This window comes from Antedon bifida, chromosome 1 (genome assembly GCF_963402885.1).
Source record: "Antedon bifida chromosome 1, ecAntBifi1.1, whole genome shotgun sequence".
NCBI lineage: Eukaryota > Metazoa > Echinodermata > Crinoidea > Comatulida > Antedonidae > Antedon > Antedon bifida.
The window spans coordinates 32,949,014-32,964,719 of NC_136226.1; the positions used below are offsets into that span (position 1 = coordinate 32,949,014).

Genomic DNA, 15,706 nt, shown 5'->3' on the forward strand with positions numbered 1-15,706 from the left:
CATGCTTCGAAGATCCAGTACTGGTGTTCGTTCCGGTACAGACTACGTTTTTTATGATATTCAACGTAATAGAATTTGGCCTGTTATACTACGAGATAACGATCGACGATAACGTTATAAACTTACATTTTTCTTTCATGCAAAAGAAGAAATTCGAAAAGTTTTCTTTAATAAAAATAATATTTTTAAAAATCCAATCAAATGACATGATCAATAAAATCGTTGTATCGTCATGATATATCTAATCATGACGTCATTTAATTGGACATGTGAAAATGAACCCCAAACAGAGAACCTCGCATAACTTCTTGGGATTCGAACCCATGACATTCGTGTTACTAACACGACGCTCAGTCGACTGAGCCTAATCGGTCATCTTGTATAACGAGCTTAATTCGGTACTAGTTTCGTTTCCCCTCAAAATGACGTTCATGAATTCGTAATATGATGTGTAAATGTACTATTGCCAGCTGTATTCAGTTGTGTGCTCTCAGCTCGAATCTCGATTGTTTTGTTTCTTTCAATGGAAAATAAATATCGGTTTTTAAGAGAGAGAGAGATATTTAGAGGGTTAAATCAATTTAGGAAGTATGTAGTTATTTTTGGTACTCCTATACCGTCATAGATGCATAGTCAACTGTGTTGCACATCATCATCCCCATTATTACAACTATCATCACTATTTTACAGTAATAGCTATAATTAGAGTGCCTCTTGCCACCCGCGGCATTAATTGCCTCCTGTCTTCACACCAAATGCACGAGCCTCAAATCGGTTAGGGTTAGTTTGTTGGCAACACTCATTTAATAGAGTGTCGAGCTATCCCGATTGCATCCCAATTTGATGTTGTAGCCTATATTTTAAATTCGGTTTATGAGGAGCCCGAACTTCTACTAAAGCTCTGTCTACACTATCAAACGTTATGTGACAAAAAAATGTGATTACCTAAATGAACATGATGATGTCATATCACTACCATATTTGGGTATATCACTACCATATTTATAATTTTTTTTATCACAAACTATGTACATAGAAAAGAAAAGAGAAATACAAATGAATAAATGAAAAAAAAAAATATTTGGGCACATCACACTTTTTCATAGTGTTGAAAGAGCTTATTGTTCGATTTTAAGAATAATCGTTCGTTGGAGTATTAGTATGCAACTTGAAGTCTTTATGTTCGATTTATTGATACAAAGCCGTTCAAAAAGGGGATTCCCCTTCTTTTATTAAAATCATGCGCCATTGACTTTAGAAACCGGAAGAACTCTTGATCACTATATCGTGATATTTCTGTATATGTTTTTTGTTTTTGTATAATATACGGTATTGAAAGCGAAAACCTCTATTGATAATCAGGTTCAGACAGAGAGAAGATGCTATCATATCTAAATCATATCCAATATGTCGTTATGGTATGGTTAGCATCGCGGCCTATTTTACTCAAGTGAACATAGGATTATTACCTAGGTGAGTTTATTCTCCATAAATGTATAGAAATTTAGTAGGCCTACCGATATATAAAGTATGTTATTATGTAAATTGAATTATTCGAGTATGTATCAAGAATGTTATAGGCTTATACTGGTTTAAAAAAACCAAATTTAGATAGTCGGATCATTATCGTGCACCCTGTAACTTCATTAGTTTTACATGTGATTACTGAATAGAGTAAAATAAATAGATTTAGGCTTTTATTTCATACTAAAACCTAAGTTAGGTCAATACTGTCTGCATCACGTCTGATCTGAACAGTAACATCCTGACATGCCTATAATCATGGAGCAACGAAATAATGTTGTTGCTCCTAAAAATCCTGTTGTAATATTACGTTATGTGAGTTTTAGAATAGTTCTTCACATGATGTGAATCCCGTAGGCTTGTTATTTATGATCTCATGGTAAAGATACATGGTTTTAAAGTACATTTATGGGCCAAACAGGAAACAATGCGACTGAATTGTTTCACTTTCATAACGATTCACGCATTGCGTCTATTCTAATTCATTATTAATTTTAAAATACACAAAAGAAAATAACATAATGACCATGACATTGACTATATAAAGTTTCCGTGGAACACAGCGTTGTTATAATTATGTACATTATACTGACAGAGTAAAATATTAACAAAACAAAATACGTTTTTTTTGCAAGCTATGGATGGAGGCAGTGGATGTGTGACCAAGAAATACAAACTGGTTCTGTTCGGTGACGCAGCTGTTGGTAAAACAAGTTTAGTTTTACAGTTTGTCAAAGGAAACTTTTCAAATGAACCCCAGGAAGCCACCATAGGAGGTAAACATTATTTGTACTGATCGACGGGTGCTTTTTAATAGGGTCATGATCATTGTAAGATGACCGCCGTCATAATAACAGTTACAACCGTCCCGTTCCCATTTTCAATCTAAATTAGCGTATACTCGTATCGAATTGCTTACACAATTCTGAGTGTCATCTATTTTGTCGGCACCAGTGATGCGCAGTCTCATTTTTTGTTTTATAAATAGACTGAATTAGCTACTTAAAACATAATAATTAATGTTTGTTTGTAGTACATTTTAGTCTATTCCAACGTAGGATTCAGCCATGCATATTAAGGCAAATTTGCTCATCTAATATTGAATGTTTTTCTTAGTTGCCTTTCAAAGTAAGATAGTGTGTCTTCAAGACTCGACAGTAAAGTTTGAGATTTGGGACACAGCGGGATCTGCGCGGTATCAAGGCTTGGCTCCGATGTATTACAGAGGTGCAGATGCCGCTCTTGTCGTCTTTGATATCACGAATGAGGTAGGAAAGGGGGGAAAATCCACTCAAAATACGTATATGTTTGCGTGTAGTAACTTACATTTTGTATGTTGTTATTTAAGCGTGGTTCCCACTAGGACGCAACGCAAGGACGTACGCGCAACGCAAGCGAGTTGACCAATGACAAGCGACTGTTCGAATAATCCATTGCTTGTGATTGGTCAAATCACTTACGTTGCGCTATAGTGGGAACCAAGCTTAAATAACATTTTCAGCCACGTACAAAATGTAAGCTGCAACACTCAATACAATTAATCTGCAGTGTTTGTCTATATTTAGTTCAGTCATTGCCGACAGAGGCGCCTTTAGAATTTTGAAACCGAAACAGTACAAAACAATATAAGAAATCTAAACAATTTTGTTTGTGTAGGATTCTTTTACAAAAGCCAAGACGTGGATATGTACACTACAAACACAAGTTAAAAAGAGTATCATATTAGCTCTTGCTGGAAATAAATCTGATTTGAAATATCATAAGTCTGTGGACAGGCAGGTAATCATATTATATTTATTCATAAGTATTTTCCTTGGATCTACCTCCATTTAATATTTACTGTATAACTTAATACAAAGCGAATTATTTTATAACGCGTCTCTTTGGCGCACAATGACCATAAAGCTTGGTTCCCACTAGGACGCAACGCAATGACGTAACGCAATTACGCAAAGTGATTTGACCAATCACAAGCGATGATTCGAAAAGTCGTGTGTGATTGGTCAACTCGCTTGCGTTGCTTCAGAGCGCATTCGGTTCGAAAAGTTTGCTTTTTTCTAAATACTTTTTTTTTTCAATTTCTACTCTTAGAAAATACAAGAATTTGTTGAAGAGAACGATTTAGTATTCATGGAAACGTCAGCAAAAAGTGGAAATAACGTAACTAACATGTTTCTATCAATAGGTAAGTTCCCCTAATATAAGTATGTATACTTAAGTATGTATACTTAAGTATGTATACTTAGGTATGTATACTTAGGTATGTATACTTATAGTGAGTGTGTAGGGTTTGCTCTTTTTTATTGTCTATTCTTTGTTTTCATATGTGTAATTTGCCTATGTAATAATATAATTTATTTTGTACAAATACTGCAATTCAGCGTTTTATGCTGCAATGTATATTTGTTATGATTGATTGAATAATAAAGATACCGAATATAATACATTCAATACCGGGGGAATATGTCGTTTTCTTATCAACGAGAATAAACATTACTATACAATTAAAATAATATATTTACAGCAACAAAACTTGTAGAAAAAGAGAAGAAGGCCTTAGAAGATCAGGCAACCAGCAGTGGACACAATACAACTAGTACAACTAATACTTCGACGAGTGCGGCTGTGGCAGCTGATTCACTCGACAACGAAGGAGATGACATGTCTGATGGTTGTTGCTGCTGCTGTGTCGTATTATAGCATTATTAATTTCTTGTTCATAATTTTCTTGTGATTTTTAAGGTGTAAACTGAATTGGGGTTGGGTCAACCAGCTCAGTTACCTACAGTGATTTAGTTCACTTAAGCCTTGTCTCCACTATCAAACTTTTGTGACCAAAAAAATGTGATGTGCCCATGGACATGATGATGTCATAGCACTACCATATTTTAAGCACATCATACTTTTTTCACATCAAACTAGTTTGATAGTGTAGACAGAGCTTGGGTTGACCCCGGTCTCCCCAAATTTAATATTTTTTTGTAAATATTGAAAAATACCGAATAATTAGATATTTTTGCATGTAAAATATATAACGACTTTACATAGTTTTAAATATTTGTACATATGCCTACTGTAGTAAACATAGTTTATATATTAAATGAAATTCCTGAATTGTATAAACATTAACTGTGAACAAACTAGTAGTAATGTAGTGTATTTTCCTGCATTGTTTATTTACTAAAATTCCAATAATATAAAACTGATTTTTTTTTCAAAACAAACAAGTGACTATTATGATATGAATAATTGTGTAACTGCAACTACAAGTGATAGTTGAAGGGAAAGTATAAATGTGTTTATATTACATTATGATACAATAATGTGTATTATTAGCATAACATTCATTCATATTTTACATTCATATCCAAGGTTTTGCTGATACAAAGCAGCATTAAGAAGCAAAGATGCTTTAAATGTAATTATTAATATAAAATCCTATCTCGTTGAAAAGACGGGTCTTCAACCAATGCATCATACCAACCCTTATCTACAGTTCGGAAATATGGACCATTACTAAGCGTCTCGAAAAAAGGCTGTGAGTAACAGAAAGGGCAATGGAAAGAGTACTAATAGGTGTCACAAAGAAAGATAACGTGTCAAATACAAATCTCAGATTTAGATCAGGAGTTCAGGACATAATAAGCAGCATAAAATCAAAGAAATGGAGGTGGGCAGGACATTTGGCCAGGAGATATGACAACAGATGGACAGTCAGACTGACAAATTGGACTCTAAGAACCTACAACAGAGGCAGAGGATGACAAAAGATGAGATGGAGGGATGAACTAACAACACATGGTGGCATTGCATGGCAAAGAGTAGCTAGAGACAGAAGTGAATGGTCAATTGGTGACCCTAACCCTTTATACTAGTTGAAATGAACTATTTCAAAATAGTGTCCACTACAATATTGGACAGCCTACCAATAATATATTACATCACATCATGGAGTTATTCCTTCATGATTACAACACCATTCATTTATTGACAGCATTAATATTTACAAATCAAGGTTTTTTAAGTGATGACTTATTTGGTTGATAAACAAAACATAGACTATTGTCAAAATAGTGTTCACTCCAAAATTGGATATCTTAAAATTAGGTGCCGGCATCACAATATTAGCAACATTCATTTATTTACAGCATTAATATTTACAAATCAAGGTTTTATAAGTGATGACTTATTTGGTTGATAAACAAAACATAGACTATTGTCAAAATAGTGTTCACTCCAAAATTGGATATCTTAAAATTAGGTGCTGGCATCACAATATTAGCAATATTCATTTATTTACAGCATTAATATTTACAAATCAAGGTTTTATAAGTGATGACTTATTTGGTTGATAAACAAAACATAGACTATTGTCAAAATAGTGTTCACTCCAAAATTGGATATCTTAAAATTAGGTGCTGGCATCACAATATTAGCAACATTCATTTATTTACAGCATTAATATTTACAAATCAAGGTTTTATAAGTGATGACTTATTTGGTTGATAAACAAAACATAGACTATTGTCAAAATAGTGTTCACTCCAAAATAGGATATCTTAAAATTAGGTGCTGGCATCACAATATCAGCAACATTTATTATTTACATAGAGCATTAATATTTATAAATCAAGGTTTTTTAAGTGATGACTTATTTGGTTGATAAACAAAACATAGACTATTGTCAAAATAGTGTTCACTCCAAAATTGGATATCTTAAAATTAGGTGCTGGTATCACAATATTAGCAATATTCATTTATTTACAGCATTAATATTTACAAATCAAGGTTTTATAAGTGATGACTTAAAAACTGGTTGGATATCTTAGATTCAATACCAGTATTATAAATAGCACCAAATAGTCTTAAAACAACTCTAATCCTAATATTGTATTTAAACTTTCTACATAGTATTCAATCTATTGCGGCTATTCTTCTCTATCTTAGTTTGTTAAACTATCCATTTTTTACAGTATGATAGCTTAAAAACAAACAATAAAAAAATATATATTTAATTGTTCAAAATGTAATGTAAAATTCAAGATGAATATTAAATATTTATTTTATGCTGTAAGCATTTAGTTATATATATTTCTTATTAAACAACAAGAAAGTAAAAAAAACATCATTCTTTAAATTTTGAGAAGGCAAAATGTAAGTAACAGTAAACAAAATTGTACAGTATGCATCCTACAATATACTCAAGAAAAATATTCAACAATTTTGTTCTATCTTTGCTAGTTTTTTTAGACAAATAGTATAAATGACAAATCATTATTAAACATTTATTATTAAACATTATTTACATATTGATAAACAAATAAGATCCCAATAGATTAATTATTTAAAATGGATTAATACACAACGAAGCATTAAGTGACAAGCTTTTGAGCAGCACCACTTGTAGTATCATCTAGAACGTTGCGAAAACTTTCAACGCTTACGGTTCCATCTTCACTTTGTGATGCTGCCATTGTCCACATCTTTTGGAATGTATCACTATCCATGTTCATACCTATATTCTTAAATATAGATTTCACCTGTCAAACAATAATAAAAAAAAATTATTATTTTATTATTATACAGTATGAATTACAAGTAATACAGAAAGCCTCATTATTGCTGATGATGCAATACAGGAGGGTGAGGTTTTGAATCGTGACCTCTTATTATTCAAACATGTTCTGTTAAGTAATTCATTAAACACTCATTTAAAGTATTAAAATACCTTTACAAATTATAAAACATTGGCAGGCAACAATTAAAAAATAAACATTGACTAGCGACATCATTTCCATAATTAGAATTCAGAATCTCACTAATTAATTCACAAATTTCACAACAATATCAATCCGTTTGGTAAAACAAATATTGCCACAGATAATATACACATGCATACAATGAGCTGCATTACAACAATATATAGATATATAAATTACATTGCAATACTACATACTGGTTGTTTTATTTCATTTGTGATAATGATCATTTCACTGTGCATTGAATAAAGCAATAGAGCATAACAATTAAAACCACAGATTTAAATTTAAACACATTACCTAGAATTGCTTCCAAAACATTGTTTGATGTGAAAACTATAAATGAGGAGATTATTTAAAACCTTGATAATTGAAATCAGTATCATAAAAAGACAAATGGTTTTAAACCTCAATACTGTTTGATACAATCATACATACTTTTTTTTCTTTTGTGGCGTAAACCACCACTTTTATTCATTTATTCATTCAACAATATCACATGATTAATATACGTTAATCATACATACTTGTCATGTGTACAATTTTTACTGACATTTTTTTTAAAATACTAAATTAATCCTAATCTTGTAAATACTTTATTTATAAAGTTAATATTTTTTTTAGAAATTATAATACAACTGGGACATGGTCCAAGATCACAGCTAAAATATTAAAGTTAAATCAAGTTGTTTACATAATTAATAATAATAAAAAAGGGTTTTTTTTCATAGCTTACCTCTCCTTGGTTTCTTGGTTGAAAAAAGTCTTTTTCATAGACACCTCTGTTGCTGTAAACTGATGGGTTAACCAATCCATGTGTATTTGACTCATCACCATAGTTTGTGCGATCGCTAATTCTACGAACAATTGGTGGCGCTAAATCACTACGTATTGTTGGAACACCATATTTTCTATATCCTGTTGTTAAAATAATTTATACAAAATTGAATCTTTATAGTATTATTGACATAGTAGTAGCAACTCAGATAATTACATTACTGCGTTCATATAAACAATGTTTTTGTTTAAAACAAATTTAAAACTAAGAACACAAAAAAATGAACATGATAAAATAAAAGTTGATGACAGGGTTGATAATGTTATTTTGACTTTCAAAATATTTTGACTTTCAAACTATTTTGACTTTAAAACTATTTTGACAAAAAATGTACCCAAATATGGTAGTGATACACCCAAATATGGCAGTGATATGACATCATCATGTCCATATACAGTATGGGCACATCACATTTTGTTGTCACATAAAGTTTGATAGTGTAAACAGAGCTTTATGCAAGAAAACTAGAGTTGTTACCTTGTGTTGAGACACCACCAACCACTGCATTAATCTTGGAAGACGAAGTCCTGTGCTCTCCAACAGCTTGGTCAATCTGTTTACTAATAACATCTGGCGTGTGTGCTGCTGCCGCCGGGGCTAACAATGTTTCTTCACTACTCATTTTATCTTTCCAGTTTAAAAAGTTTGCAAATTCATTGTAATCAATAGTACCATCATTGTTAGCATCACAGTATGATATCAGCTGTATGAGTAGTTCTGGATCCACTGGTAAGTTGAACTGTAAACAACAATCTTGTAGTTCATTGATGTCGATTCTACCATCACCATTCTATCAAAACAAACACACACTTTATGAGTGAGTTCACGATATATTATTACTTTATTTATATTAAATAATGTTCCATGTCAATCTCACAATGTCATCTTTCATCTGGAAATAGTTTATTCAAATATATCCTGTATAAAAAAGTTATAAGATAGAGTTGCAGTATCTATCTATGTAAATAATTTAATGTATTCTAATATTCCAACAATGTACTTGAATATATACCTTATCATAGTGCCTGAAAGCCGCACTTAGATCATTAAAATTGTGATAATTTGATTTTTTTAACTGTTGTCGTACAGCCGAAAGCAGTCCACGTTGTCGTTCTTTTCCACGTAGATAGTCACCAGGGACACGGCAGTGCATCAAATCACCAGCCCCATACTCGTCAGGGCGTATCAAAATACCAAACGTGTGGTCTTCAGGTACTCTCATAGTGTCTTTGATCGGATCATGCACCTTACCAAGTTGTGGCTGTGTTCGTTCACGGAAATCATCAACTCTTTTGGACACTATCTTTGACCCTTTGTCCCTGTTGAAATAAAATCTGGTTAAGCTCTGTCTACATTATCAAACTAGTTTTACAAAAAAAAGTGTGATGTGCCCAAATATGGTAGTGATATGCTTAAATATGGTAGTAATATGACATCATTGTGTCCATATATGGGCACATCACATTTTTTTGTCACAAAAAGTTTTATAGTGTAGACAAAGCTTTAATAATAATCTGTCATTGTCAAGTTATTATTAATAAATAGTATGGAATTATTAATTTAAGTTTAACTTACAGTTGGTCATTCCTGAGCCATTTTAAAGATTTACTAACATGCTTGCCATCATTCTCATGCGGAGTTGCAATTCCAAACGTACCATCCTTCGGATATCGTGACCAATCGTAGTTCCGATCCAAACCTTCCCCAACTTCAAAGTCATGGTGAGTTAATTTATACAAATCATTTCCTTGCATAGATTCTATGTAAACTTGTTGGTAAGACTTGTTTGGATTCACTAGCTCTCCTGCCGTGCCATCTAGTGCAGTAAAATACAAAATGAATGTGGTTAGTACTTTACTTTACATTATGCTAGTTATGACATTCAGTATGATTATTTAGAGTTGTTCATCCATAAAATGTGTATATAAATTGGGCCTGCAGTTTAAATAGTACTACTACAGTACTATTTACATAGACAATTATAAATGTACACTATATTCTATTGGGTCAAGACCCGGACACCGCAAGTAACCAACTCCAAAATTACCATAACCATAATGGTTCCAGGTACGTGTATTATAAACAATATGAGAGAAATAATTTAAACAGTCATAATCAGGTCGATATGAAATGAATGTATCTTTGTATGAGCTGTTTGGCTAACTAATTTGCATAATTGAGACAAAGCAGATCAAGTAATTGGCATAAGATGGCATAGATTCACGTACCAAAAACATTCTTCAATCCGAAAGATGTTCCATAGATATCCACATGATCTGGTAAGCCACTGGTTTGGTCATGTGACTTCCCTAGGGGAGCTCTCTGTTTGTTTGCATATAATGATTCTTTTTTGTCCAGATAACGCTGGTTAAATAACGTCTTTTGGTCAGGATTCACAAGATTACCAGCCTGAAAATGATAACAATAACAACATTAAACATAGATGCACTGATTATATTTAAAATACATACAGTAGTATAAAACTGACTCCAAACGAGAGGCAAGCCATGATTGAATGTTTTGATCTTTATTTGATCATCATCAGGAATATTCAAATATTAATAACAAAATTAACTTTGCTCTCTCTGTAGAGTTATTTCACTTACTATAAAGATGCATTGAGAAATTTAATTGAGCACATTCAATTTTTTTCCTTTGAGTCTACAGTATGCTACACAATGGTTGGTATCAATCTGTATACAGTAAACACTGGTTGAAATTTGGCAACTAACTTACATTCATTCAATCAACTAACAGTCACAATCCTTAATGCTAATTATCTCAATGTTCTGTTGCAAAATCTTATTATAATATATATTTCTAAAGAATAATCACTATTCCCCAAAGACTTCCCTTGAAGATTTATTTATATTTGTATTAAGATACTGAAATGTAAATCCATGTGATTTATATACTTGAATTATTTATAGAGGTTATTCCCCTTAACACAATTCATTTATTTATTTGCTGACAGAATAATATATTTTCCAGTAAAAAGGTTCTTTAAATAAGAATCACACCTCTAATGATGGGTGTGGTCCATTTGCAATACTTATTTTTACTAAAATGGGGTGTGGTCCTATGCCACTGTTTAAATTAATCAGCTCATCAAGACGAGATATAACTATAATAATCAATAACTGAGGATATTATATGTTACATGTCAAGTAGATTGTAAAGTGTGCTACATAAAATAAAACTAGTTGATGCGTTAGTTTGCTTCCAATTTGAATAAGTAGATTGCGAGGATGAATCATTCATTTTAAGACTACCAAGCAGTTTCCATAGATACTGTCAAAATTGATTAAATACATTCTCTAATTGCTAGCTTAAATCAAACTGAAGAAAAGTATAGCTTTGTAGACTACAATAGCCTGACAAATAATGTTTAAAGTAGATATAGTAGTAATCATTCCTGTCATCAGAAAAACAAAGTATATGAGTGTAAATACAAAACATACTATATTCATTCATTTTTATCGTATATTTATTGCAGTAGATGTATTTAAACATTACACATTATTAGATTAACAAAAAGTGTATATTTATTGCAGTAGATGTATTTAAACATTACACATTATTAGCTTAACAAAAAGTGTATATTTATTGCAGTAGATGTATTTAAACATTACACATTATTAGATTAACAAAAAGTGGATAATAATGTAAGCCTCTAAGTAAAAATAAAAGATGTTTTAAAGCTTTGACCCAATTGTCATCAGGGCTAAAGCTTTGACCCAATTGTCATCAGGGCTACTTATTCTCTTAATTATAATGTAATTCCTGAGCTGGAAAGTGAATAAAAACACATTATTATGGTATCATAAACTTGGTACTATTAGTACAATGTTTCTGATATTTCCTGAAAATAAACCTACAATTATCCTACAATTAATTAGAAATTCTAGACATATTTTAAATTTCTTTGAAAATATCTTTGCTTACTAATCTAACTGTATAGTATACTTAATACTTTACCTGCTAAGGTGGATGCTTCTGATTTACTATATTGTGGTAGTTGACACTTCTCCAGTGCCAACCCTCACTATTGACTTAAATTATGAACTATTCATAAAGACTTGTATTATTAGCAACTATACTGGTACATTTTTCTTTTATTTGTATAAATTTGAATATTATCTGTTTGAATTCTATCTTTATATATGATTAAATGCTTTAGTACTTAATCTGTAAGTGGTAACTTAAAAAAACAAAAATGACAGTTATCAATTTATGTACATTGTAATTACAACATAACTAACCTGTAAAGATCCTGAGGTAGGAACACCATGTGTAAGATGGGAAGCAATGTCAACATCATTAGCTTTACCATAGAACACTCTGCGAACTTGAGGTTCTGCGTGGGTAAAGTTACGGAATTTCTTTACTGTATCTGGAGTCTCAACCTGTAATAAACAACATACTTTATTAAACAAAAACCATATTGGTTTGTAGTGGGCCTCCTTTCACAAGCCCCTTGGGTTTGCCTGGAGGTGCCTTTCATCTTTAAAAATATGTTTTACTCCTTGTTTGTTTTGTGTTTGTTTTTATTGGAGGAAAAGCATTAAATAAAATCATTTTTTAGTGTATTTTTTATTTCTGCTGATTAAGTTAATGTGAAAATGCTTACAAAAATGAATAATCATGGTACTAAAGTTAAAGTCTGTAAATAAATCAAACATTATTTACCCTTGGTATACTTAGACAATCTCTGGCTGTATTTTCACGTACAGTAATCAGCTTCCCTGCCTACAATTTTACAAAATAAAGCATTTCATTAACAAATTTCTCTATAATAGCAATTGAAAAGATTACTCTGTTTAATTAAAATTCATATAAACTGCTTTTTCTCATTATATGAATCCAATCTTCAATATAAGGTAGTTGCCATGGCGATAGGAAGTGTATAGGAAGTATTTAATATTCTTCTTTTATTATAATGGTATTATTAAATGACTAACAAGGCGGTGGTTGGGTTTACAGAACAAAAGATGCATAGGAAATGGAAGTCATTATTTTATAGTATTATAATAATTTATTCTCTATTCTACTACAGAGCTTAAAAAAATATCATGACAGTATAAGGATGGCACATTTTCTAAATAATAACAATAAAAAAATATAATGTAGATTAGGGTTTTATTATGGTATTCACTTCACATTGCACTGCACAATCACGATAGTGTCACAGACGTTTCAACCCTTCCAAATTCCTGTAGCATCCTGAATTTTCATCCAATCTCCAGAATTTTGATTAAAAAAAACATAAATCAACAATTTGTTCATGGGTATAAATAAAGAGCCATATTTTACACAATAAAATAAAAAGCTAATATATTAAGTAATTTAGGATAAAAACATTTTTCCAATGTATGTTTACTGTCAGAATTATGTTTTTTAGAAGGCTTATTTCTGTACTTTATACATAATTAGCTACATCAGATTATACTAGTAAAATGTGCGATGCACCTCTGATCTGGTTAACATTGAAAGTCTGATTACGAGGGTATTTTGTGTAATAAGTAATGAAGCGGGTGTAAGATTTTACATATTTTTAGCAGATTTTAAATGTTTAAAAAAGTTGTCTAATAATTTTTTTTCTGTGAAAAAATGTTATCGAAATGTTATTAAATGTGAAGTGTTAATGTGAATCTCCCGAAATTGCTAACTTTGGATTGAAACGTTTGGGTGTGATGTTGGAAATTGAATGCCGGCGGGCTAGGCCATGGCTATAACCATGGTCACGGAGGTAAAAAAAAGTTATTTATTCAACAACAGTACAGACAGGACAACATGCACACAGAAGGACAGGATCACCTCACACAGTACACACACACACTCGGACTCTATTGATTGGTGGACTGCTGACACTGTGACTGAGTGCGAGTCATGTATTTGATGTGTTTTATAATACTAATAATACTAATAGCCCTAGTTTCACTCTTTTTTGTTCAATCTATATATACAGCAGCCTACAACAAATTACACACACGTCACACAACAGACAAGGAGAGATAAGTAGGCTAGCCCACCAGGCTGGCTGGCTAGCTCGCCTCTATCAGCTGGTATAGGCTAGGCCTAGGCCTATTATCGAAGGAAGAAGGTGACAATTACCGTAATCATATCTGGATTTCTGTCGGTGAATTTTCCTCCATTACTGCCAATTGCAGCTGCAGTTGTTCCTCTTGAATGTGCACTATAACGTTCCCTTTCCATTATGTTAATAACATTAACAAACTAAAATATTAAATTAAAACAAAACGTTCCCACTCCTCTTTCACGGCCGGGGACGACGAGGCTGTCGTGCGTTGTGTTGATTGGATTCCTCTCAAATTTCCTTTTTGTTTGTAGGAGGTCGTTGCTAAGCAGCAAGGGACATTTCCGAGCAGACTATTTTTATATCATTGTATTTTTATTGCTATATTTTGTGTACACTAATAATAGGTATTTATATTCTGTTATATTAAAAAATAACAGTATATTAAAAAATATTTAATAGATAATATTTGGATGCAAATAGTATTTAATATAGTTAAATTAATATACCTAATATAAACAAACTGTTGTTTAAAAGGTTAAGCAATGCGTATGACGCGCCTTTTGAGAAATAATAAGACAAATGACTTACGTTCTTGGTTTCCGGCCCTGATATAGAAGTTTGATGTACTGTAAATTGTTCAAATTATATTGTTAATTAGAAATAATGAAAACTAAAGGGTTAGTTTATTTATTTTATTCATTTGGCACTGCACTTTTAATCATTGGCACACACTTCAACAAAAGAAAGCTTGAGTGGGGCAAGGGTAGGCCTACGTCTTTGAAAAATTCAATTATCATAATTACAGAAATTAAAATGTTGAGGAGCAGCCTGTCCGAGAGGTGGCCCTTTTTTCAAATAGGAATTAACAGGCATAGAATTAATAAACCGCCCGGTGATCATTGAAAGGCCCCCGAATCGAGATTCGAACCCGGAAATCTGTTGCGCGTGCGTAATTGACATAAGCGATGTTTTCCGCAGGGAATCGAATGTGCACAATTTGATCTCTGTCAGTCCCAGTGGTCTAATTGTTAGGACATCTGCAGAAGGTCCGGGTTCGAATCTTGGCTGGTGCGTTTTCAAACCGAATAAACATAAACCTTCATTAGCCTACTCTGGATATGCTATGTTAAATCATGGATTAAATATAATTTACTTAATCCTGGTAATAATAAACAGAAAGTGTCGGTACTATAAAGAAAAAATGAAATTGAATTAAATTGCTAAACAAAATTAAACTCGATTAGGCCTATTCTGACCCAACAGACCCCGAATTCCAATAGAGACTTTGACGTCACGGCCGTCATGGCATAGGCCTAGGTAAAGTATCGGCAATATTATAGTAAAAAGGAATTGAATTGGCAACAAATCAAACTCGATTAAGTCTGTTCTGACCCATCCCGACTCATAATTTCCACAACACATACTGGGATCCAGTCCCTCTGTGGGAGTATCCGACCGTCATATCCACGGAAATGGATAGTTATTTTGTTGCGCATAGACACCGATGATGGATGATGACGTTACCCAAACCAATTATGGTCATGT

The 15,706-nt window shown here is 32.2% G+C and overlaps 2 protein-coding genes across 3 annotated transcripts; one reads left to right on the top strand and one right to left on the bottom strand.

Moving 5' to 3' along the window:
• Nucleotides 1-1,192: 1,192 nt before the first annotated feature.
• On the top strand, nt 1,193-6,276 carry LOC144851140 (ras-related protein Rab-5B-like). 2 transcript variants are annotated; one of them, XM_078708697.1, is made up of 6 exons: nt 1,193-1,473; nt 2,160-2,300; nt 2,641-2,792; nt 3,181-3,303; nt 3,616-3,719; nt 4,053-6,276. In XM_078708697.1, the coding sequence occupies exons 2-6, from the start codon at nt 2,162-2,164 to the stop codon at nt 4,222-4,224; spliced, it is 690 nt and encodes a 229-aa protein (XP_078564823.1). In that variant the 5' UTR covers nt 1,193-1,473; nt 2,160-2,161; the 3' UTR covers nt 4,225-6,276. The 2 variants fall into 2 exon arrangements, with proteins under 2 accessions (XP_078564823.1, XP_078564831.1); XM_078708705.1 differs by having other exon boundaries at nt 3,616-3,709; nt 4,049-6,276.
• Nucleotides 6,277-6,343: 67 nt separating this feature from the next.
• Nucleotides 6,344-14,432, bottom strand: LOC144851135 (EF-hand domain-containing family member B-like). The gene is made up of 9 exons (XM_078708684.1): nt 14,236-14,432; nt 12,811-12,870; nt 12,384-12,527; nt 10,350-10,530; nt 9,697-9,937; nt 9,134-9,440; nt 8,599-8,911; nt 8,020-8,201; nt 6,344-7,064 (listed from the first exon to the last, which is right to left on the bottom strand). The coding sequence occupies exons 1-9, from the start codon at nt 14,335-14,337 to the stop codon at nt 6,897-6,899; spliced, it is 1,698 nt and encodes a 565-aa protein (XP_078564810.1). The 5' UTR covers nt 14,338-14,432; the 3' UTR covers nt 6,344-6,896.
• Nucleotides 14,433-15,706: the final 1,274 nt, after the last annotated feature.